This window comes from Abrus precatorius, unplaced genomic scaffold, assembly GCF_003935025.1.
Source record: "Abrus precatorius isolate BTA unplaced genomic scaffold, Abrus_2018 Scaffold8, whole genome shotgun sequence".
Taxonomy (NCBI): Eukaryota; Viridiplantae; Streptophyta; class Magnoliopsida; order Fabales; family Fabaceae; genus Abrus; species Abrus precatorius.
This window is the reverse complement of record NW_020874428.1, coordinates 18,798,207-18,823,406: the sequence shown is the minus strand read 5'-3', so window position 1 is coordinate 18,823,406 and position 25,200 is coordinate 18,798,207. Positions and strand designations below refer to the sequence as shown.

The following is a 25,200-nucleotide window of genomic DNA, read 5'->3' as shown; positions in this document are numbered from 1 at the left end:
TGCAAGTAAAAAGACTCACCTTTATTTGAAATATAAATAAAGAAAACCAAGTCTTGACTAGTCTAGGACCTATATAAACTTGACTAACGCAACGCCAATTGATGATAAACTTTGAAAGTGGTGGTCCAGTCAATTCGAAAAGTCGTTCGCAGTCTATAATTATATAATGCGAGTTGCTAAGAGTGAGTTTGTTCAAAATCTGAGTTGGTGTAAAGCATTTTGCGCATATGCAATTATGATTTGTTTTTTATTGCTGAGAATTATGAGCACGATATTGATTTTATATTGAAGGAAAAGCATTAGATATTCGTAGAAATTATGACCAGGAGTGTATACCTGCTATTGCGAAAGTTAAGGATATACCTTGACACTGATAGTTCCATTTTTTAAGCTTTCGAAAGTTTGGGGAAGAAAACTACCCTTTTCATAAATAATTCAAAATGATGGGGGCATTTCCATAAACCTCGCCTGAATGGGAAAACTGTAATAAGCCGAGAAATTACTATCAAAAGAAGAAAAAGAAAAAAAGTACAAAAGCTTGCAAAGGAAAGGGAAAAGAAATTGAAAGTGAAAATCAAAATCAAAATCTCCCAAATAATGAAGGAGAAGAAGGGCGAAAGAAAAGAGAGAGAGAGAGAGAGAGAGAGAGAGAGAGAGAGAGAGAGAGAGGGAGACACATTTGGATATTTGTGATGAGAGAGAGAGAGAGGGAGCATGGAGAATCCCAATGCTAAAGCTCAGAGACACAGACAGCAGAGGTTACTGTTGTCACTCCCTGGCCCTGTTTTGTGACCAATTAAACTAAAAAATCCCCACTCTCTCTCTCACACACACACACACTCTCCCTCTCACTCTCTTTCACTCTCACTTTTCCTCATCTTCCATATCATATCATCTTCCACACTCTCTACCACTCTCCTAATTTTCTTTTTCTCACTCTTATTTTCCATCAAACCAATTGAACCCCACAAATCTTGTAGCTCCCCAAACTCCATGAACCAATCAAAGATTCCATTTTTTTGAACGCAAAGCCACAGTCCCCAGACCAAAAAAAAGAAAAAAAAAGAGACAATAGCGACGGCATCGAAGAAATGAGAGAGAACCAACCATCAACAACCTCGGAGGACGACCACCGATCGTCGCTTCTGGATCTGGCTCGGGCCGAGATCACCGAATCCTCCTCCTCCAAGACCCGAACCTGCTCGGGCCTCCAGGGTCCAGGTTCGGGTTCCGGGTCGGGTCCTTCCGAGTCTCAGGCCCCGTTCCCGGACCAAGTCCTCGAGAACGTTCTGGAAAACGTACTCCACTTCCTCTCCTCTCGCCGCGACCGCAACGCGGCCTCATTGGTGTGCCGCTCCTGGTACCGTGCTGAGGCCCTCACCCGATCCGAACTCTTCATAGGGAACTGCTACGCGCTCTCACCGAACCGGGCCACGGCCCGGTTCACTCGCGTCCGGTCCGTAACTGTAAAGGGGAAGCCACGGTTTGCGGACTTCGATCTGCTGCCGCCTGATTGGGGGGCCCACTTCTTCCCTTGGGCCTCGGCCCTGGCCCAAGCCTACCCCTGGCTCGAGAAGCTCCACCTCAAACGCATGTCCGTCACCGACCGCGACCTCGCTCTCGTCGCCGATTCCTTCGCCTCCTTTCGCGAACTCGTTCTCGTTTGCTGCGAAGGCTTCGGCACTCGCGGCCTCGCCACCGTCGCCGCCAAGTGCAGGTTTCATTCCCTACTTTATTTAATTAGATCTCGCAAATCACGATTAACGATGAACAATTTTAAAAAAATAGTTTCTAATTTTGAGCATTGCTGTGTTGCGTTGTGATTAGATTGCTGAGGGTGCTTGAACTTGTGGAATCTGTGGTGGAGGTATCTGACGATGATGAAGAAATAGATTGGATATCGTGTTTTCCGGAGAGTCAAACTAATATGGAGTCTCTGGTTTTTGATTGTGTTGAGTGTCCGATTAATTTTGAGGCTTTGGAAGGGTTAGTGGCTAGGTCACCTTGTTTGAAGAAGCTTCGGTTGAACCGTTTTGTTTCCATGTCTCAGCTCTATCGATTATTGCTTCGAGCTCCGCAGCTCACTCACCTTGGAACAGGTTCCTTCAGTGCCTCTGAGCCTGTGGTGATTGGCGGTGATCAGGAGCCGGATTATGCCGCCGCTTTTGAGGCTTGCAGATCCTTGGTTTGCTTGTCTGGATTCAGGGAGATTTTGGCAGATTATCTTCCGGTGATTTATCCGGTCTGTGCAAACCTAACGTCGTTGAATTTGAGCTATGCTGATGTTAACGCACAGCAGCTGAGGTCTGTCATACGTCATTGTCATAAGCTGCAGATATTCTGGGTATGTGTTGTGGCTACATTGTTGAGGAAGGAATTTGAATTTTGATTTGGAGCTTATTTGTATTTTGGTTTTGTTTTGCAGGTGCTTGATTCGATATGTGATGAGGGACTTCAGGCTGTGGCTGCTACTTGCAAAGACTTGCGTGAGCTTCGGGTTTTCCCTGTGAACACGAGGGAGGAGACCGAGGGTCCAGTTTCTGAGGTGGGGTTTCAAGCGATTTCTGAGGGTTGCAGGAAGTTGGAATCAATATTGTTTTTCTGCCAGACGATGACGAATGCTGCTGTGGTGGCCATGTCGAAGAACTGCCCAGATCTTGTGGTGTTCCGTCTCTGTATAATTGGGCAGTATCGGCCAGATCCTGTGACTTTCCAACCCATGGATGAGGGTTTTGGTGCTATTGTTATGAACTGCAAGAAGCTCACCCGGCTTGCTGTGTCTGGTTTGCTGACTGATCGAGCTTTTGAGTACATTGGGACGTATGGGAAATTGGTTAGGACACTGTCGGTTGCCTTTGCCGGAGACACTGACCTTGGTCTCAAATATGTGCTTGAAGGATGCCCTAATTTGCAAAAGCTTGAAATCAGGGATAGCCCATTTGGTGATGGAGCTCTGCGATCTGGTCTGCATCATTATTACAACATGAGATTCCTATGGATGTCAACCTGTAAGTTGACGCGCCAAGCTTGCCAAGAAGTTGCACAAGCGTTGCCCCACCTGGTTTTGGAAGTGATCAACAGTGAGGAAGATGCAAAGGATGATATTGAGATATTGTACATGTATCGGTCTCTTGATGGGCCACGGGATGATGCTCCAAGAGTTGTTACTATCTTGCATTAGATATTTTTAATTCAAGAAGATTTTAGCACTTTCCAATGGTGGCTGTTGGGTGAAATATGATAGAGCAGGGAGTTTTAAATAAACCTGCCAGGACATTTCTCTACTATCCAGGCAAACAAAGTTAAGCATACAACTCCTGTTCTTGGTGCGTGCTACTGTGATGGCAGGCCACAAAGATCCTATTGAGGGGATGGGGGTTTACATTTCTCTGTTCGCCTTTGTTTATGTTAGAGGACTAAGGATTGGGAGGAGTAGAATAATAGGAAAGGGTAGAGGAAGAATGATTCTAATATGAAGTTCTGCAGGCATTGGGCCATTCAATGTTGTTGTACTGTCACAGTTTTAAGTTTATGTATTTTTTTTCCCTTTTATATTCATTTTATCATAACGGAAAACTGCCTGAGGAGGGGGGAGGAGAGACTGCTGAAGCGACTCTGAGGATTGACTAATAAGAGCATTATTTCATTTCCTTGGTCAAATAGATGGTACATTGAGAGCAGATTTGGAAGGATCGAAACAGAAGAAGATTTGGAGAGGTGATGTTCTCTAACTTATCCATCATACCATATCAGTAGAGAAGCAAACTATGTATTCACTTTGTAAGGAACTTAGTCTCTTTATTTGGATTCAAATGATAGTTAGTTCAAGCTTTAGGTGGCCAGAATCCAAACCCCAGGGTCTGATATATACCTATCTCTTTCTCCCTAATCTCAAATGTGTTTTACTTCTCTCGCGGATGTGTTGATGTAGCACCTGACTGTTGAAATTTATTGTTATTGTTAGCAATTGTGAGACGGTTAATAAATGCCAGAATATGCATGGACCATATATAGTCTCTAAATCTTTCGTTTTCGGAATGTGGAATGATCGACAGTGAGACCTATTAATTATGTATGGAAAGTGTCATTCAAGTACACGTTGCAGGACCCCCTTTCTTCTCGTGGGGTTCCATTGACATGCTTGAGGATCCCTTTTAACAGAAAAAGAAAAGGGGGTGTTTGATGATCCTGATCATCCATCAGATCTTTGCGAGGAGCTTGCGGGCTCTTCCAGTTCTCAGTAACCTCACACATGCCTATATGTTTATATAGAGGGAAAAAACTAGAATTTATTAGGCGCAGTCTGAATAAGTTCCTCATGCTTTGAATATAGATATTGTATTATTAGGCTGATGTGTATATTTGTAAATATATGGGTTCCAATTTTCATAGGGTGTGAGGGGACCAATAATTTGATGACCGGTCTCCCCTCCTGCGTTTGCGTTATAAAGCGGGCAAGTCCACTAACGGACTATCTCATTCTCTCTCTCATTATTAGTTGAGAAATCTATCTCCCTCCCTGCCTTATTGGTATTCAATCTGGCATGAGGCAAAATGGTAAAAGTAAACTTAACATCAAAGTGGGATCTGACTGTGCAAATAAGTGATGGGAAGCAAAGCTTTGGCTTTCTTTTTTGTCTATCCATTTGCTGCTGAAGCAAGTGGAGTGAGGCCAATGCTCTCTCCTTGCCACTGGCCCCCTTACAATTGGTCATTTCCCCTTCTCTTTCCGTGTCCCTCACCCTCATCATGTATCGTGAATCAGATTGCTTTGGTGAGAGGATAAGAGCCTTGTGCCGGGAACACTGAACGGAAACAAATAAAGGAACACTCGGTTCTCATTACTTGGCTGGGCTTATCCATATTGCTCATGGTGGCAATAGTCCCTGGGGTGGTCATTACCATACAATAGCTGTCTTTGCCTTTTAACCATATCTTTTTTCTGTTTGCCTTTCGTTCTTCTTTACAAGTAGCCATCACTGTCCCCTTGGAAAAATAGCAAAACAAAATAAGAGAAAACAATTTGATAATGACCTTCCACAAGTAGATTGATTCTCTTCCACTGCCACAATGGTTTCAATTATAATCGTCGGATTTGTTTGAATGATGGTCATTTTGATGGTCATATCTTACCTACTGCCCACACCTAAGACCAAGTCCATCCCTTTTTAAAATAAATAAATTTTCGTCAAATTGCATGGTCCTGAATGAACAAGTATCAACACACATCCCGAACCCGATCAGGTTTTCACATGCATTATACTGTTTTGTGAGCACAAATACACTCTGGAAATATCTTATAATAATTATATTGAGTTGCAGTTCTAAAAGGTTGATTCTATGGGCTGGTTGGTGAAGACCCATCTGGGGTGTGGCCCACCACCTGATCATTTGGGTATGTGGGCCACGTGTACGGTACTGAGGTTGGGATACATTAATGACTTTGTGCACATTAAGATATTATATAATCATGCATTTATCAATAATGATATCATGGTTGATAAAATAATGGTGGAGAGAAAGAATTCAGAATCTAACGTACAAAATAACAAACAAGGAAGCCAACAACTAGTTGGCAATGGCAGTGGGTGGTGTTGGTGCCTTGGTGGGGGAGGGAAATTTTAGGAAGGTCGGTGAAGCCTGTAAAGGGGTTTTGGGTTTTCACAACTTTTGTCTGTTAAGCACATTTCATAGCTGATCTAAGCACGAGGTCAACCACTAAACAATGCTGTCCTGTGCTATACCACTGGATTAAGCTCCATCACTGTGCAATTATCTTATCTCAAATTAAATTATTAGTCCCGCATTCTTTCCAAGCACTATTTCCAGGATTGATCTTCACCTATTCCCTAGTGAACCCGTTTCTCATTTTTAAAGTTATGGACCATGTCAGTGACAACTTTAGAAGAAAGTTGGATGAATTTTCATGTGCAATGCAAACGACTCATGTTTTTGGAGAGTTTTATATATAGTGTACTGTGTAATAACATTGCACATCTATGTGTGCAAGCACAAACGGTGTTGTCTAGAAATGCAAAATGCCAAGTGTCTGTTTGATTTATAGTTAAGAAATTAATCTCACATTTGTTTTTACTAAAAACTACATGTTTCAATAAAATTAATGATTAATATTAATTTTGACACATGTCAATTATGTTTAACAGTTCAAAATTACTTCTATCAACATTAATTATACTTATTGGTAAAACAAACAAGTCTTAAGCATTATAACCATTTTATTCATTTAGTAAGAAATTTATATGATCTTTTCATAAAATTATAATTTGGACTTTACACGTATTTTAACAACATATTGCAAAATAATATGAAGTACTATATTAACCAACCAAGCATGTAAATCACTTGACACCAGATTGTTTTAACCCTATCAAAAATCTCTAATTAATACTTATGGTTTAGAAAAAAAAAAATATAGTGAAACAAAAAATAAAATAAAATACGAACATGTATTATTATAAATAATTTTTCTATTCTTTAAAAAATATCTATATATCCATTGAGTCGACAGTGAGTAAACAAGTTGAAATTATTTAAAGTTCAACTCATTCAACGAATAAATTACATTTATTTTAATTAGGCCTGATTATTCACACGTTAATATTTTTGATACGGAGTTTTGCTGCATTGAAAATTAATCATTGCCACACAACTGGGGTTTCAACGTGATTGGAAAACTAGGTTTTCTTAAGGAAAATGAAAACATATATATTAGAAAAGCGATTGCTCATCAAAACATTATTTTAAGCCGTTGAAGGTATATCTATATATATATATATATACTTGCTAACGAAATTAAGGGAATAAATTTCATTGCCGGAAGGTCAAAATTGTGCATACGGGTTATGTACAAGCTGGATTTTTACAAGGTTATGATTCATGAGCTTAATGGCAAGGGTCAAACTAAAGGTTCTGGTCAAGGGCCTTTGAGCTTCCTTGAGGTGTGAGAGTACCTGAAAAGATATTTCGACACTTAAGGTAACGTATGTACTAGCTGATGTTGAGAGTATCATAGAATGAGTACATACCTGAAATTGTTGGGTAAGTATCTATTATATGAGTGTGCCTTACTGTTGCTGTTGTTTGCAAGATAGGGGCCAGCGTTGACACAAGCACTTAATGACCTTAGGATCATGAGATCTTGCATGTACCTTGTGTTAAATAAGAATATATTCGTGGTTTCGTTTGAATTTATTTAAAAATAATATCAAATTTGCATCAATCTAATCTATTCTTTAGCAATTTGGATATAATCAGTAATTTTAATTTTTACCTTGATTTTGTAAAGTTTACTTTTAAGGAATAACACTTTATTTTTGGTGAGGAAATTAACAATTGAAATTTAATTAAGTATAAACAGTGTAGATTCTTAAACCAATATATGAATTCATTTAGTGATTAAGGATGATAGTTACTTAATAAAAATCAAATACACAATAAAAATAAAAATTGTTCAAAATATTAAATTTTATCATAAATCATAACTTGATCTAAATTATAAATTATAAGTCAAAATAATTTCAGGTTTGTTTTAAATATATAAATACATGCTCATAATTAATAAATTGAACATTACAATAACTTTTCGATTAAAATTTATTTGAAGATGAAGTAGAAAAACTAATATAAATTTGGTATGTTTTATAGTTTAGCTTAGATCAATTTAGTTTTGGACATGAAAATCAAAAAGTATATCAAACTGAATAAAAAAAGGCATTATTAATTTTTAGTTTTTTTCAATTAATAATTTATTGATTTTATCATTATTTTGAATCACTTTAACAATTTAGGACAGTTTGCATTAATTTTTTTTATTTGTCAACGGTTTGCATTAATTCTTAAACACTCCCAATATTCAACATGATTTTCTAAAAGGTGGACCACTTGAGATTATTATGATATGAGTTTGGGCCCATTCGATAATCTGGTCAGGAACATGTTAATTCCCAATTTAAATCACAAGTCACAACCAAGTGATTGTTTGGAGTGAGTTGTAATCACGAATTAATGTGCCTTTATTTGGTTTAAAAAGTTTTAAAAGACTTGGTTTTAGATTTGATTTTTCCCTTTGAAGCATAGACAGCCATGTAAAATGTTCAAATGGAGAGAGAACACGTCATTAGGACATAGGAAGCTTTCTTAGAGTATCATATTTGCTTTTAGCTTAAATCCATGGTGCATAACAATGCACGAATAATCCTCCCAACACATATGTCGCCCATCCAAGGGATGAGACATGCACTACAATATTAAATGGCTCTTGTCCATAAATCACCCATAATACACTAGTCAAGTCATATTGTCGGAATCTCTTCAGATAACTTGCTCATTTTAGCCCCCTCAAAAGTTAAATCATATTAAAAATATCCATTAGAAAGAAAAAAAAGTTTTCAAAAGAGAGAAAGTAGCATCATCCCTGCCTCAGTATCTTTGTCCATTCCTAAGCATGATTTGAAAACTTTGGAAGATGAGCGTTTGTGCAATGTGCTATACTTTTTTAGTTTTTACAATATCCTTTGTTCTTTTTAATTCCCCTTATGAACTCTTCTCTATCTCCTCCACATTACATATATAGTACATGCACAAATAAAAGGTAAATACATCCTTAGCCTTAAGAATGCCATTAGGGATCATCAACTTGATGAACGTGGAGGGGCCACTAGGACAAATTTGACAGATGGGTCATCCATAATAGATGGTTGCTCTTAGTTTTAGGCTCCGATGTTGACATCATTTTGTGTCACATTGTTCTTCAAACCCAAGAGTATGAACTTGTTATAACCCCATTGCTTAAAAAATGATGAACTCATCCATCGGATCAAATAGCCTCACCCACTCGTGAGAATATCTAAACCTGAGGCTTCTTGGCCTTAGAGCTTTAAATCTCATTAAACTTAAAATGGGACGTAAAGAGCCTTCCAAAAGAGTAAACTTCAATATTCATTTTAGAAACTATAAGCCATAATCACTTTAATCTTAATTTTATAATAACGGCAAAAAAATGAACAATATTTTATCAAATTAAATATTAAAGTAAATGTCGTAGAATAATTAATTGAAGTAATTAACATGTATTATTTTAAGACTAAAATAAAGATTTAATATCTGTTAGAATAATTTCTTAAGAATTTAATAGAATTATCTCTTTATGCAAACTCCATCCCATCTCAACTACTTGGTATATCTTCCGAGAGTCACATGGAAATATGATAACCCTGAGCCTTAGGAATTCATTAAGCCCAAACTTAACTTTCAAAAAGAAAGTGGTGTCGTCAGTTCAGTGGTCACTTCAGCTTGAATCAAATTGGCCTCTCCGATAAAGCAGCATATATGACTGTCAGGTATCAGCTTCAACATGGTCAAGAAGGAGGCGATGAAACCTCAAAAGAAAAGAAAATTGCTGGTTTCTAAATTCATGGTGGAGCCCAATTTGGTTATGATGGATCTTAACCTAACTAATACTACAAATATATCAACAAAAGTCTATATAATAACCATACAAGCCTTTGAAGCATAGACCTCACCCCAAGAAGAAAATGAAAAGAAATGGGCCTCATTTTGATTAGGAAATGTTGCTTTACATTATTTCCATATTTCCATCATTATATTTCAAGTGCCCTGGAAATCTATACATAGGTGATAGATAGGACACAACATATGCGGACAAAAATTATGCTCCATATTCACCATCCATTTTCAGATGCATTCAACAAGAACACCCTTAATTGACAAAAGACTCAAAACTTGATCATATGGGTTGATCCAATAATTAGGACCCCCAACAACATTTCATAATAGTAAAAGAAAGTTATACTATTATTTAACAGTTAGTCATAAGTCTCCAATTCAAATTAACCGATAAAATCCGGCATTGCACTTAAAAAATAGTAAAAAAAGGTTAAAATATCTCGTACTTTTGAATTATGAGAAGATTCACAAAATAACACGAGCCTACCATCTTGCTCATACATTACATAAACAACAAATACAGTATAGTACTATAGCATAGAAAATGTAAGTAGCGTGAGCCATGAATCTTTAAGATCTCAAGTGGCTACAATCTAGTTAGTCAACAACCTAAGGGAGATACTGAATATGACAACAAATGCATGCGGAGAGAAAAATTAGCGGAAAGGTGCGTGTAGTTGGGGGATTTGGAATATTGCTTGCTTTTGTTTCATTACAGTTAATGATACGTATTAAAACTATTTATTGACTAATTGCTTTGAAATTGAGTAGCCGCCAGAATTATAGGAACTGGGTATTTGCATATTTCATGATCTCTTGATCTGTGATAACATTTGATCCATGTCAATTAGGCACGGGTACCATGATTCATTAATCGCTATCATAAAACACCATGTCACTCTATAACGGGGAGAAACTATAAAGCAAGGTTTTCACTCACATCATTATTAAGGTGACACTGCTTTAAGATAATGAACAACATTGTGTACTTGCCACTTACGATGTCAATATATTTCAGTTTGACTAATTGAAGCTATCATGTGTGTTGGGATATCAAATGATTTATCGATTTCTTACATTTGCGTTTGTTTTTTCAAATATTGGCATGTTTATTGTATGTTGCACCACTCCACTTCCTTATTTTCCCTGGATCTTAAATATATATTTTCAAAAGGTGCAAGTCCAAAAGATGAAGCCCAATATCCAGCCCAAAATCAGGGCTGTGCATATAACCAGTTTATAAACCCAACCTAAAAGTTGAAAAAAAAAACGGGGGGGGGGGGGGGGGGGGGTTAAAACTAAATCCAATTCAAAGGAGAAAAAAATCTATTAGTTTATTTAATTATTTATTGTCTTTTTAGTAATTTATCCAGATTTGACTTGGATATAGTGGATGAGTTTATTATTAGAAATTTTGAATTTATCATTAAAATTTTTTTGCATACACAAAAATTCAAACTTAAAACTTTACTTAAGCGATACTGAACCGCTTATCACTCGAACTAACTTACATTAGTAGTTTATTTAATTTTTTAAGTCATATTCCTCTTATCTCAAATATAAATAAATCTAATCTAAAATATGATAGTCTATAGTATAAACAAATTTTAACTGATTTTATAGTTCACGCTATTTAATAGAATTATTTATAAAATATTTATATTTAATTCAAATTTTATTTTTAAAATTTTTTGAGATATTAGTTAATAACTTCATATAACTTTTAAAATAGAAAAATTTTCTTAAAAATTATTATAAATAAATTTATTTTATCGTATATTAATGGTAAATCTTCAATATTAGAACAATTTTTTATTTTTATTTGATAATACCTAATATTTTTTTCTAGTTTTTTTTAAAGTGTAGAAATAAATATAAATGATATAAAGATATTATTATAACATAATTTTAAAATAAAGAAGTCACTATCAAATTTATTTCTTATTTAGAAACTGAATTTACAACTAAAACTATAAATAAAATAGGTTAAATTATGTTTTGTATAAGCAAGTTTAACTTAATTAATAACTTTAAAGTTTTAGCTTGATTTATTATCTATTATAAACTTTTTATTAAGTTTAGTTTAATTTTTTTAAAAGTATAATTTAACCTATTTACTCTTTTAACATATTATTTTGTATTGAGACTTTTGATAGACCATTAGCAATCTTTATGAATAGACAATTAAACTGCTAAATAAGCATAACGAGACTAAAAGACTTGTATCTAAATAAGATATAAAAAATGGTTCAAAACTATTTTTTTATGTGTAATAAAATAATATACTCTTATTTGTTATTTTCAAACTAAAATGTGATTTAAATAAATAAATTATTAAACATATAACAAATATAAATACAGATCAGTGTTATGCATATAAGTCGTATTAAAATAATAGTAATGCAAAAGACTTTGACAAGTTGCACTCTCTCTTACTCTTAAAACGTATGTAATAAAGATATTTTTTAACTCTGATAAAAAAATTAGAGTTTATAATTAAAGATTTTATTTATTGTGAATACTCAACTTTATCTGGATTCCTTTCAAAAATAAATTTTAAAATAAAAAATTAAATATAATAATTTAATTTTTTAAAGAGGTTAAGAAAATAGATAAAAAAAATCAATTTAAAATTTAAATTCAAAATTTTAATTTTTTAATATAAAATCAGATTTAGAAATGGTCAAAGTAGTTGGTAGATTTTTAGAAGAATAGATAAAAAAAAAATAATAATTACTAGTCATAAAAAAATAACATAGTTTTTATTAAAAATAAATAAATAAGATTTAGAGTTTTAGAAAATACTTATAAATAGGAAGCTTAGATCTTTAGTTTATAAGCAAGCTTAGGTCTTTAGAGAAGAAGAAAAACTTTTAAGTGGACACTTATTATTTTTACTGGGATATTTTGAAAGCACCAGGAGAAAAAGAGAGAGAATTCAATAGAGAGAGCTCGGAAAACAAAGAAAAAAATGAGAGATAAAAAAAATCAACTAAAAGTTAAAGTACAGTCTTAGAAATCAATTAGAAAAAACAAATATAGAGGGTTGAAGGAAAAGTTCACTTAAAAAACTCTGAGTCATCACAAAGGAAGCCAACAAAAATATAATCAGCTTTTCTTTATCTTTCGATAAAAACTACTAATTCTTTTTTTTTTCTTTTTGTTGTTTCTTTTTACTTTTACTCATATTTTTTCTATGTATTTTCTCTTTTGTTTGTACTAAAAATTTTTCTTTATGCAAATCTTAATTTATCTAACCTAAAAACATTTCCTTTTCTTGTAAACATACAAAATTTCTAATTTTCTTTTTAACTCTAAAAGTTTCTTTTTTGCAAATCCTAATTTTTTCTACCATGAAAAATCCATTTGTTTTGTTAAAAAAAAACAAAACTAAAGCCTAATTTTTTCTACCCAAAAATCATCTCTCTTACAAAATCTTAAAGAATCTAATTTTTTCTCCAAAAACCTTTTTCAATGATAAATCCTCTTATTTTTGCAAACCTAAAAATCTTAATGTTCTTTTAACTCTAAAAGTCCTCTTTCCAAACCCTAAAAAATCCTAACATTTTCTAATCTTAAAAATATCTTTTTACAAATCTTAAAAATTTATATTTTCTTAATGCTAAAATTATTTCTTTTATTCATTTTTTCTATCAACATATATGTATGTTTTTGTGTTTTCTAAACAAAAAAAGGATGGATTTATTTCTAAAAGAAAGAAAGTTTAATAATTTTTAAATCTACGCAACGGTCAAACAATTTTGATAGAATGGTGAATCCATCTTCAACATTATTTGGATCGTAAGAGTTTATTGAGTAGCCTATACTAATTTGAACCCGTGTAAAAATGAATTTACTATAAAATATAATAACAAATAAAATTAATAAAAAAAATCTTTAAAACTTATCTAAAACTCAATTTTCAAAAGAGAACTACGTGATAGTTTTGATTCTTCCGTTACATATAGAAGATATGTAGGGGCAAGAACCTTTTCATTAAGTCTGAAATTTTTTTAATTTTTTTTCAGGTCTAAATTATTTTTAGAAAACTTTAAACTAAGAGTAATTCAAAATAATTCTAAAAAAAATAAAATTAGTGTGTTTATTTCAAAAAGATAAATAAATAAAATATTGAGATAAAATGTTTTAAGATTATTTTTTAATACTAAAATGTAAAAAAAAGGGCAATAATATGCTATAACTAATTCTCTCCCTGTTCAAATTAATTTTTTTATTAATTATGTTCTTTAGTTAAAAATATAAAATATAAAAACTAATTTTAACTTTAAGGGAAAAAAATCAAGTTGAGTTTTATTTAAATTTATTTAATACAAAAATAAAAAAGGAATAATATTTTATAAATAATCCATTTTTCCAATTCAAATTAAATTTTTAGTTTCTTTATTTAAAAATAAAATATATAGAAAACGAATTTTTACTTTAAGAAAATAAAAAAATCAAGTTAGATTTTATTTAAATTTATTTAATACAAAAATTTTTTTAAAAAAATAAAAGAACAACATTTTTATAAATAATTCATTCCTTTAATTAATTTTTTTTTAATTGTATTTCTTAATAAAAAAAAATATATATAATTAAAGCCTAAAAAATTGTAAAAACTAGAAAAAAATATAAAAAATAATAATAAAAACAAAATATGAAAAAAGTAAAAAAATATTAATTATTTTCTTTTAGAATGAAATAAATATTTTTAAGGTTAAAATAATTTTTGTATAATTAATTAAAAGGTAATCGTTTTAATCAACAGATATCGTAGAGTGCTAATACATTTCTTACACATAAACGACTTTCGAATTCAAAATTTGATTTCGAAGATTTTTTTTTAGTTTTTTTAATATTTTCTTTAATAAACTTAGACAGCAACTCCTTCTCGTCACTGTCTGTGGCTCCAGTTGTAATATTTATTTTAAAATTTAATTTATTTAATATAATATTATATTATAATTTTTACATAAAATTATTTAATATATTATTATAAATTTTATGAATCTTAAATAGGTTATTTTATCAAATTCAATAAGCTTTTTCTTAAACTTAATTTTAATATATTTAATTAATTAATTTTTCTTTAAAAATAAACTAAATCTATTACTTAAATAATTCAAGTCAAGTTAGACTTTAAAAAGATTAAATTGTAACCTTATATTAGACAATCTAACCTATTTTTATCTTTAAGTAGAACTAATTTTTTTTTTAAATAACCAATTCATATTTAAAGTTCTATTTACATAATCAGTTCGTAGATAAATTTAGATCAATGCTTAATATTAACTCAATTCATACACTGTCTTATTTTAAATAAGTCTAATAATAATAATTATTATTATTTTATTTAGAAGGAGGGGAAATGATGCCCCATTCCAAGGACCTTGCGTGACTCCAATTCACCACTCTCTTGAAGTGTGTATTTGGATGAATATTTGTAAACTTTAAGTTTGAACAAATTTGATTGCGTAGAAATGATTATATTTTAAAGAGAGTTTAAAACGATGTAATCTATGTTTGGAAAGTTTTTATTTAAAATTAAGTTTGTAACAATACTCAATATTTTTTTTTAAGTTAATGCAAAAATTAACTCAAACTTAAGATTAGATGCAAAATCAATTCTATCATAGAATTGTCAAACATGTTGGCAAAAATTTCAAATCACTTTTGTATCTTCAAACTTGAGGTTAAGAGTTTCTAATACTCATCCAAATGTACACGAAGTTATCCAAGTCTTTCTGAAACATTTTGTTAAAAAATTATTCATACAAATTGAGGTTAATGTGGATTGAGCTAAGAGTCTGGAACAATTTGAATTTTTAAATTTGACTCTCTAGGGATACATACTTGTGCAGACAATCTACATTACAATATCTAAAATAAAAAAAAAAATTAATATACTTTACAGTATTTTAAGCACGTTAAACTTTAAAATAAAAAAGTATCATCAAATTATTTTATTTCAAAAAATTAAAATAAACACTCCAAATAATTTTAAATATCTAAATCAAATATTATAACGTTCTCTCAAATATTTAAACTTTCTCAAGTTTTGTTTCTTCTCGTTATCCTTCAATTGAAAAGTCATGGGCCTATATGATTAAAAACGAATCTGTTCAGTAAGGAGCAGATGGAACTTTTACAAAAATTAGTACAGCATTTGTAGCACAAAAAGGTAATATGTACACATGAATAGGAAGACATTGAGAGTAACTATGAATTATTAATTCAAGCTATGTTTTGAGGATTAGACAATTAAATTCCCGAAATACTTATAGTTTCTCAAACACATAAGAAAATGGCTGAAATAGTTGAATTAGATAGGAGCACAATAGCTGGTATTGTCAAGTATAAAAGCATGTTTCATTACCATAGCAACAGTGCCATTTTGAAGAATGTCACATATCATTTTTTTTTATTATAAATTATATAAACTTTATTCAATTGACACAAGATGCAAGTTGAGGCTCTTTGTGAGTTCATCACTTTGAGTGGCTGAGTGATTCTTTTTCAATTCACTCTGCTTTCATTGATATTTCAATCAAATTTCCACGTAGTTCTGAGTTTAATTCCCAAGGAAGAATATTCCGTGTTTGTAATTTTATATTAAATCTATGTCTAACGTGTTTCTAAGCGTATACTAATGAAGTCATTGTCTCTGGCTTATTCTCATGCATGGAGATATTATTAATAAATTCGTTTGTTATTTTATGCTACAAAGATGATGACAAAAGTGCATACACACCTTTTCGTCAAAATATAATAAGGCAAATTTATTCTACCTAAAAGTTTGCCTTCTCGTTTTATATTCTTTTATTAGAAATGGATGTCTCTTCGTTGTGCTAAAACCTAACAGACTCATTCAGCATTCCAACGTTGAAAAGAGTTGTTGCCAGAGATGGTGAAATACACACGGTTGAATTTGGAAAATGTTCAGGTTAGTGATTTATATTATGAATTATTATTATACCTTTTCTTGAGAATCGTAACTTAAGTGTAGTTGGGCTTTTTTTTTTTTTTTTTTAGTTTATAATTTACTTTAAAGTTATAAATTACAAATAAGAATTTAAATTTTTTTGAAGTTTAATAGTTACTCTTAAGATCATAGTTTTTGAGCGATGTGTTAAATCTTAATCTTTAAAATAAATAATGAGAATGAAGATTAGAGTAGTAATGCTTTTAAAACTAGTTTTTTAATAGCTTCTTTTTTCTTTAATTTTTCTTCATTATAAAAAACATAATTTTTAAAAGTTTTTTTTTCAAACATTTATTGCATTTTTTTAAAAGAAAGAGAGAAGTTTAAAATAAATTAGATCGTTGACCAAAAAAATAAATTTAAATTAGATCAAATACCATCTCTTTGCCGGTTCAATGATCTTTATGGCACATTGACATTTCATAATTCATATCATTACATAAAATATTAAAAATAATTTATATAATTAAAAAATAAATGCAGTACTATATTGTTACATAACTTAAAGAGATATTTTTGTAAAATAAAAAAATTAAATATTTTTAAAAAAATAATTCTTTTGATAGTTATGCAAGGATTTCATATTTTAAAAGGGCAAAATCTTCTTGCATTAGTGTCTTACATTTGATTTAAATCTTTCATTTAACTTATATTTAACGAGTTATAATTTATCATTTTATTAACCGTTAGATATAAATTAAATAAAAAGTTTGAATTGAGTGTAAAAATTTTTAAACTTACACTAATATGAAAAGATTCTTTTTCATATATATATATATTGAAAAATTTGATTGAGAGTACTACAAATAATAAATTAAGTATTAAGAATTTTATAAATATAATATCAATATTTATAAATTTTAAAATTTTATATAAAGTTATATAAAAATTTTATAAATATAAATATAATTTTTATAAAAATTAAATTTTTAAAAAGGTCAAGCTAGATTTAACAAAAAAATTTGTAACAAATAAAAAGTCTTAAAACTTCAAAATTATTAAATAGATTAAACCCATTTAAATAAAGTCTAATCTAATATTTTTAAAAGTATTTTAAAATATAATTTTTTTTAATAACCTATTTTATATTGAGACTTTCAAATAAAAAAATTAATTTATTACTGTCAATTAGAGAAAATATTTTGTTAACCTAAAAAAAAGTTTAAAAAAAAAGTTACACATGATATAAACAAGTATGTATAAAGATAATAAATGAGACGAACTAGTGATATATTAAAACAATGCAAATATAAATCAGCATTATGTGTATAAGATAGATAAAACAACAATCAAATTTTTTTCTTGAAAGGTACGTAATAGTGACACTTTTTAACTCTAATGGATTAGAGTTTCTAATTTAAAATTTTATTCATTTTAAAATTTATTTATTTAATAGAATATAATATTATATTATTTTTATATAAAATTATTTAATATATTATTATTAATTTTATGAATTTTAAATAAGTTATTTTAATATGTGTAACATTTTTTTTTAAATTTAAGTATGACTTATTTGATTAATTAAGTCTTTCAAAAATTTTAAATTAAATCTATTAAATCAAGTTAAAGTAGACTTTAAAAAAAGTTATTAACTTTAACCCTAAAGATTAAAGATAAGCAGGTAATAATAGTAAAATTTTATTAAAAAAATATTTATTATATTTTATAATTTTAATATAATAACTATATACTTATTTATAAAAAAAATTTATTTGTAAATGTTTTACTCAATTTTAAGTGGTTAATAAAACTTTAAAAAAATTATTCCATAAGTTTTATTAAACAGTGTGACTTATTTTTAGTGTGACCTTAATAAGTCGGTGTGAATGGCAAATGACATCACGCTGAAAAGAGTATATAATCCAAACCCATTGTAAGGATGAAATTGGTGCATAAATGATGCAAAGGTTAAGCCTAAACTCATAGGCTAGAACTCCAGGTCAGATATGATGTTCTTGTTACAAAAGTATAATCAAACTATATTTTTCTGGTTAGATTTTTTTTTTTCTCATTTCATTTTAAATATCTTACTGTAAAAACTATACTTACTGCACACATGTCGATTAATTTTATTTCGGTATGCAATACTAGTTGTGGTACTTATTTTCAGTAAAAAATTAAAAGATAAAATGCATCAAAAAATGATATTTCTTTCTATTGAAAAATGTATTTTAAAAAAATAAAGCAAATTTTCTCTCTTTTTTTTTTTTCTTGATTGATTAAAAAATTAACTACATAAATAGCATTTGAAAATGAAACTAAAACACCATTTGTCAACAAAAAATATTTCTCAACGATTACCAAATAATATTAGATTAGTAGTTTAATTTAAAAATATAAATTCACTTTAACTCATATATAAGACGATTCAATTTAAATAAACTTACTATTTATTTAAGTAAAAATAAAATTTTCTTTTTTAGCTTATCTCTCTCAATTTTCTCCTCCTTCTCCCACTCACATGGTTATCTAACCTTCCTTCCCTCTCCTTTCTTACCTCTCTTACTTTTCTTTTTCCAAACTCCCTTCCTCTTCCTCTTAGTTTTGCTCTTCACTCTCCAGTTCCTCTCCCTCCTCCCCCTTATCTATCTCACATACTCATTTTTCTCTTTTCTTAGTTTCACAATTTTTGTAAAAAATTTAATATTTATTTAAGCAAAAGTAGAATTAGACTATTCAATTTTCACATAAATATAAATTTTTACCGTAAAAGGTACCATAAGGTTTAAGGTATTTTAAGGATGAAACATACTTTAAATAATATTAGTGTTTTTTATTTATTTTAAATTAAATTTAAAATTTTAATTGTATAATATAAAGATCAATATTAAAAACTAGCATACTAATATTAAAAGTTAGTATACAGTGCTCAATAAAATTTTAATTTTGAGTAAAATTAACTCTGATAATATTTATAATTTTTTCTACTTTAATGAAATTAAATTATATATTACTATTCAATGACACATCCTCTTTCATTTTATTTGTATATAGTAAAAGACAATACAGTTGGTAGCCGTTCTAACACGTGAAGCATATAACCCAAGTTCTGAAATTGAGCGTCGTGCGGGCGCAGGCGACGCGATTCTACATCTTCCGCATCCTATCGCGACGCTGTCCCAAGACGCGATCCAATACTCACTGTGAGCTTCTTCTTCTTCTTTTTCTATCATTGTATTTCTGTTAAATTTCTGGTTCTCTGTTATATCTATGAAACCTCGTCATGCATCCCTTAGGAGAGGCACATGTTCAAGAGCTTAAATGATTCTTTACGGCTTTGGATTTTAAGATTTAAATTGTTCTGCATGTGGAGATGATAAGCCTCTTGGTCTGTGCTTAGGGAATCTTCACTTTGAACTTGTAATCCTTTCCTCTAAGCAATTCGTAAATGTTGGATCCTTTTATGGACATAGTTTTTATCGTAGACAATAGCTTATTGGGTCTGTGTTGGATTACTGGATTCGTGACTTCTTGTTGATGGGTCATTCAAAATATGACATTGCCTAAATATTTTCGTTCTTTTTTGTTTTCAGTGTTTGCCCCTAAATGGTTTGGCTTTTTGAGTTAGGTTGATTCTCTTTGAGCCTAAATAAATGCAACTTTATTTTTTTTAATGATAGATTTTAAAAAAATTAGAGGTCAATTCATTAATTTAAAATAACCTAATAAATGTGTTAGATACCTGTTCCTCATCATATGATTCATAATTATTTAAAATTTCTTGATAAACTTTTAATTTGCATACACATTCATCGTAATCCAATCTAAAATTCATCTATTTTCCACTGTACTTTTTGTGTATAATGTGTTGGTTGGTTTTTAAGTAAAGGAATGATGTTACCTTCTCTTGTGGAGAAGACATTCCAAGTGTTCCTCTGGGCATAACCAAATATTTGAATAAGATCCGTAAAGTGGAATGTATGTGACCTTTAAGGGGCAAGCTGTGGTGGTATACTGGTCTTCCCTATTGCCATGCCTATGGAGACTGGGATGCTCTTCAGGCATGGAATGATCATTTTTTAGTTTTATTGTGAAGTGGTTGAGGCTTGTTATTGCCATGCCAATTGAAAATTGAGCAGTTTATTTCGTTTGTTTTCGTAAGAAGTGAAAAAATACATCTTATGCCACAATACTGTTTTTCTTCTAGAATAAATAGGTAACATTATTTGCTGCTGATTTGGTTTGTTTTGGGACATTAGGTGCTGGTTGTGGCTGAACAATTATTTAGGTTTTTAATGCTTTATGAAAATTTAAGATAACAATGATCAATTGAGATTTGGAAATACTTTTTTTGCTTGTTATTGACTTCATATTAAGCCTTGAGAAGTGGAAATTCATCATCCTGAATTCAAAATCCAATTTTTTTGCCTGTTAAAGTAATGCTGACTTGATCTTATACATCCTGACTTCTGGCTATCCTAATTAAATAAGTAGACAGTATTTATTACAAAATATCAACTCTGATATTTCCTTAGTGATATGCTGATGCTTAAATATATCATTGGTATGATTGAAGTCCTAGTTGTTATGTTTGAGTTGTTGGCTATTGTCTCTGTATTCCTAGATGTTTCTTAAATTTGTTTTTTCACGAGATTGTTCAATGAAGCCCCATATTTGTGCATATGCATGAGTTCCTGATCAGATTTAATTTCTTCTTCCATTCTTCTTATTATCACTTTGTGGGATTTTCATATTTCATTTAGGGAAGAGGTTACGTGTACCATTTTGGGAAGAGAGTGCTGCTTGTGCTTGGGATTGAAAAGTATGTTCTCCTTCTTACGTTAATTTTTAAAACTTGCACCATTTTTCATGGTTATTTTGTTATATTGGTAAACACATGATGCTTTTCAAATTTTTGCAACTTATTGGGTCATACAAAGAACTTTTGTGAAACGAAAAGGTAAGCCCAATGGTTCTTACTTTTCAGTTTCCAAAAAACATGTAGTAACAATCGTCACTATTGATTATCTTGCTTGTTTACTTACATTGCCATATATCTATTGAAGCTTGAAGGAGAACAAATTAAACCTCCTTCAATCATGAAACAGGATGTTGCACAAGATAACACCAACTCACATCCAAAGAAATCAATTCCACCCTACATGAAGGCAGTCTCTGGTTCGCTTGGAGGTATTGTGGAGGCTTCTTGCCTGCAACCTATTGATGTGATCAAGACCAGATTGCAGCTTGATAGGTCAGGGAATTACAAGGGAATACTACATTGTGGTGCCACAATTTCAAGAACTGAAGGGGTACGGGCTTTATGGAAGGGATTGACACCTTTTGCCACACATTTGACTTTGAAGTATGCCCTTCGAATGGGTTCAAATGCAGTACTTCAATCAGTGTTTAAGGACCCCGAGACTGGGAAGCTTAGCAGTCATGGGCGGCTCCTTTCTGGATTTGGTGCTGGGGTGCTCGAGGCTGTCATTATTGTCACACCATTTGAGGTTTGAGCATTTGATTGTTTGATATGCAATCAGTAATTATTCTAGTGCTTATGGCCTATAATTAAGTTGCATATCAACTCTATGAAATAATCAGGAAAAAACAATTCATGAGGAAAAATGCATTCACATTCCATAGGAATGTTATCTTCTGAACTAAATTGGTTGCATTCTTTGAATTTGTCACTACTGTATTAAACTGAGAATTTAAAGAAGCCATAGCCCATTGAGATTTTGAAATACTTTTTATGCTTAATTTAAATTTAAACTTTACAAGTGAAAGTTTACATCCTCAACACTGCCCTTCAACCTAAATTTTTCTGCTCATGCTATGTTGACTAAACTACCTGCGTTTGGCTTTCTGCTTTCTAGTAATACTAATTATACAAGTTTAAAATGTTTATTTATTTCAAGTCTGATATTTACTGGTATGACATTATTTAATTATATTTATGCTTTGATTCAATTCTTTGTCGTTATGTTAAATTAATTGACCAATGTCACTATTTGTCCCGTTAACTAAGCAGTCTAGCTCTTGAAAAAGTATCTTCTTGACTTGTTTTTAGCATTTTGTTTATTCAAGGATTCCTGTTATGCTGTAGTATTCTTTTGTAAATATTTTTACTCTGATATTCAAGTACTTCTTAATGTTAGTTTAGCTAATCATTTTATTCAGGTGGGGGAGGTTTGTGGTATTTGGAATAACCAAGTTGTAGGACCTGAATATATAATTTATGCTACATATTGATGTAGCACCAATTGATAGATTGGCGAATTGTATGTTTAAATCACACATTACACACAATGCAGTAATAATTGCTGTCTCAGTGTCATAGGCTCCCATGGAGATGAGTTCTCTGTCCAAACCACTAGGAAACAACACACATAACTTCCCACAGCAGCCTACTACACATATTTAGTCGTATATGCTGGGTCCTATAATAACTGCCTTGGATCCATCAATGTATCCTTTCCTTACCCCTTTGAATCTCGGTTCCCATCACATATCTTATTAAACGTACTCCTCCAGGATACATGGAGATTTTGCCAAGATAAAGTTTCTCGCTAATGCCAAGCCAAGTTAATTATTGGCTATGCTTTACAAATCTAGTAAAAACTGATGAAATGTTTGTACTTTGGAAATGAAATATGAGATGAATGGTCTGGTTCTGACTTTTGTTTATGGATACTAGCTGGGAGAAGGAGAATGAAAAGGGAAATTTATACCCTTGATGGGGTGAGAACTAGAAGAAAACTTTGATCATTAATTATCTTAAGATTTTTACAAATCTGTAAAACAAACTTGTTGAAACTTGAATCAAGTTCATCTAGTTTGACATGCTGCTTGCTTGCTTTCTAGTTGCCTAAAGTGATTACTCTGATGAATCACATTTTATTATTATAACTATAAAAGTTACCAAATAGTAAGGCTATTCAGAACATAACATACCTAACATCGCCTACATCTGTGCATATTTTGTTTTTGACATGTGGAGGTTCATGCTTTCATTATGTCTTATTGCAGGTGGTGAAGATAAGATTGCAGCAGCAGAAAGGTCTTAGCCCTGAGTTTTTGAAATATAAAGGTCCTATTCATTGTGCTCGAATGATTATCAGGGAAGACGGCTTTCGTGGGCTTTGGGCAGGAGTTGCTCCTACTGTAATGCGTAATGGGACAAATCAATCTGCCATGTTCACTGCCAAAAATGCTTTCGATGTGCTTTTATGGAAGAAACATGAAGGAGATGGGAAAGTCCTCCAACCATGGCAATCTATGATTTCTGGATTCCTTGCAGGTACAGCAGGTCCTATTTGCACTGGTCCATTTGATGTAGTGAAAACAAGGTTGATGGCCCAGAGCCGAGAGGGGGGTGAACGCAAATACAAGGGTATGATCCATGCCATCAGAACAATATATTCTGAAGAAGGACTTCTTGCCTTGTGGAAAGGTCTGTTGCCTCGGCTCATGAGGATCCCACCTGGACAGGCCATTATGTGGGCTGTGGCTGATCAAATAATTGGTTTGTATGAGAGGAGATATCTTCAAATTCCGGCATTGTAGTTTTTTTACTTTCTTTTTGCTTGCTCCAGATATTAATTCCATTGCAAGGCTACAAAATCATCATTTTAGCCTCTAATTACGGTTTACTATCTTAATTACCTTGAATTTTATGAGTGGACCATTAGGGTCCATATATAAAAGTTGCATTTGACCTAGACTAGGAAATATTCTCAAAAGTCATTATTGCAGAACTACTAGTTAGCGAGCCCTTTCACGTACTGGTTCTTAGATTATATGTCAAGGGATATAAAATAATGTCAAATGCAATTTTATCAAAGCAAATGTTACTAACAGTAATTGCTTTTATAAGAAATTTGAGTACTGATCTCCTTATGGCGGGTGAACAAAATGCTTGCCTTAATTTGGTTACATCATCATACTTTGAACTGAGATATCAGAAATTTCTACCCCTTTCTTCCATTCTCTTGGTCAAGACCACCTAGACCAACGGTTGCATACCAACTAAAAGGGTTTTTTTTTTTTTTTCCTTTTATTTTTAAAAATAATTTAATGTAATTTTTAATAAAGAATCAATTATGCCGCTGCATATTAAATTGTTTTAATTCATTATTACTGTACATTTTTTTATATTATCATTTAATCGTATGTTGCTCTATAATCCAATTGATAAAGTTATTCTACATTATTAAGTCTTCGTTTGGTTTAAAGTTTAGTAAAATTAATTTTGATAAAATTGATTTTGATTTATTGTGTGATTAAAATGCATACGTAAATTAATAGTCACATTTTTCTATTAATATATATATATATATATATATATATATATATATATATATATATATTAAAAAGTGATAGAAATTGATTCTTTAACTGTAAAATAAACATGCCTTAAAGACGAGAAATGCTATTTTAACACTTAAAATAGGTGTTTACACCATACATCCATTTTAGTTGTTAAAGTAACATTTCTCTACATAGACCTGTTTTACATAAAGTGTGATTGAATAATCAAAAGTAAAGTTAATGTTTTTGATTTAGTAGTTGGTAATTTATTTAGTGTTTTTTATTATGTGTTAATAGGAAATTGTTCACTCGTACAGAATGCCTAATTTATTTTTTTTTCATAACAATTAGCATTTATATAAAATTATTAGTATAGCTTCACAAAATAATAAAAGAAATGCAATCATACTATCATTTTTTGAGTTAATAGTAAAGTTAACCACAAAAATAATGACTATTTAACTTTTTTAAAAATA

The 25,200-nt window shown here is 30.9% G+C and overlaps 2 protein-coding genes across 5 annotated transcripts; both read left to right on the top strand.

The window, feature by feature from the left end:
* Positions 1-564: 564 nt before the first annotated feature.
* Positions 565-4,487, top strand: LOC113846137 (transport inhibitor response 1-like protein). Its single transcript, XM_027474078.1, has 3 exons — positions 565-1,717; positions 1,828-2,344; positions 2,426-4,487. The coding sequence occupies exons 1-3, from the start codon at positions 1,092-1,094 to the stop codon at positions 3,179-3,181; spliced, it is 1,899 nt and encodes a 632-aa protein (XP_027329879.1). The 5' UTR covers positions 565-1,091; the 3' UTR covers positions 3,182-4,487.
* Positions 4,488-19,489: 15,002 nt separating this feature from the next.
* Positions 19,490-24,344, top strand: LOC113846924 (mitochondrial succinate-fumarate transporter 1). 4 transcript variants are annotated; one of them, XM_027475684.1, is made up of 4 exons: positions 19,490-19,614; positions 21,175-21,233; positions 21,478-21,921; positions 23,444-24,285. In XM_027475684.1, the coding sequence occupies exons 3-4, from the start codon at positions 21,511-21,513 to the stop codon at positions 23,978-23,980; spliced, it is 948 nt and encodes a 315-aa protein (XP_027331485.1). In that variant the 5' UTR covers positions 19,490-19,614; positions 21,175-21,233; positions 21,478-21,510; the 3' UTR covers positions 23,981-24,285. The 4 variants fall into 4 exon arrangements, with proteins under 4 accessions (XP_027331485.1, XP_027331484.1, XP_027331486.1 ...); XM_027475683.1 differs by having other exon boundaries at positions 19,490-21,233; positions 23,444-24,205; XM_027475685.1 differs by lacking the exon at positions 21,175-21,233 and having other exon boundaries at positions 19,516-19,614; positions 23,444-24,205.
* Positions 24,345-25,200: the final 856 nt, after the last annotated feature.

What these genes read in the sequence shown, in the direction of transcription:
- LOC113846924 (XM_027475684.1), top strand. Translation starts at nt 21,511, where the DNA reads ATGAAACAGGATGTTGCACAAGATAACACCAACTCACATCCAAAGAAA. An exon ending in TTATTGTCACACCATTTGAG is followed by an intron (nt 21,922 to 23,443) that starts GTTTGAGCATTT and finishes GTCTTATTGCAG; the next exon opens with GTGGTGAAGATAAGATTGCA.
- LOC113846137 (XM_027474078.1), top strand. Translation starts at nt 1,092, where the DNA reads ATGAGAGAGAACCAACCATCAACAACCTCGGAGGACGACCACCGATCG. An exon ending in ACCGTCGCCGCCAAGTGCAG is followed by an intron (nt 1,718 to 1,827) that starts GTTTCATTCCCT and finishes CGTTGTGATTAG; the next exon opens with ATTGCTGAGGGTGCTTGAAC. An exon ending in ATAAGCTGCAGATATTCTGG is followed by an intron (nt 2,345 to 2,425) that starts GTATGTGTTGTG and finishes TTTGTTTTGCAG; the next exon opens with GTGCTTGATTCGATATGTGA.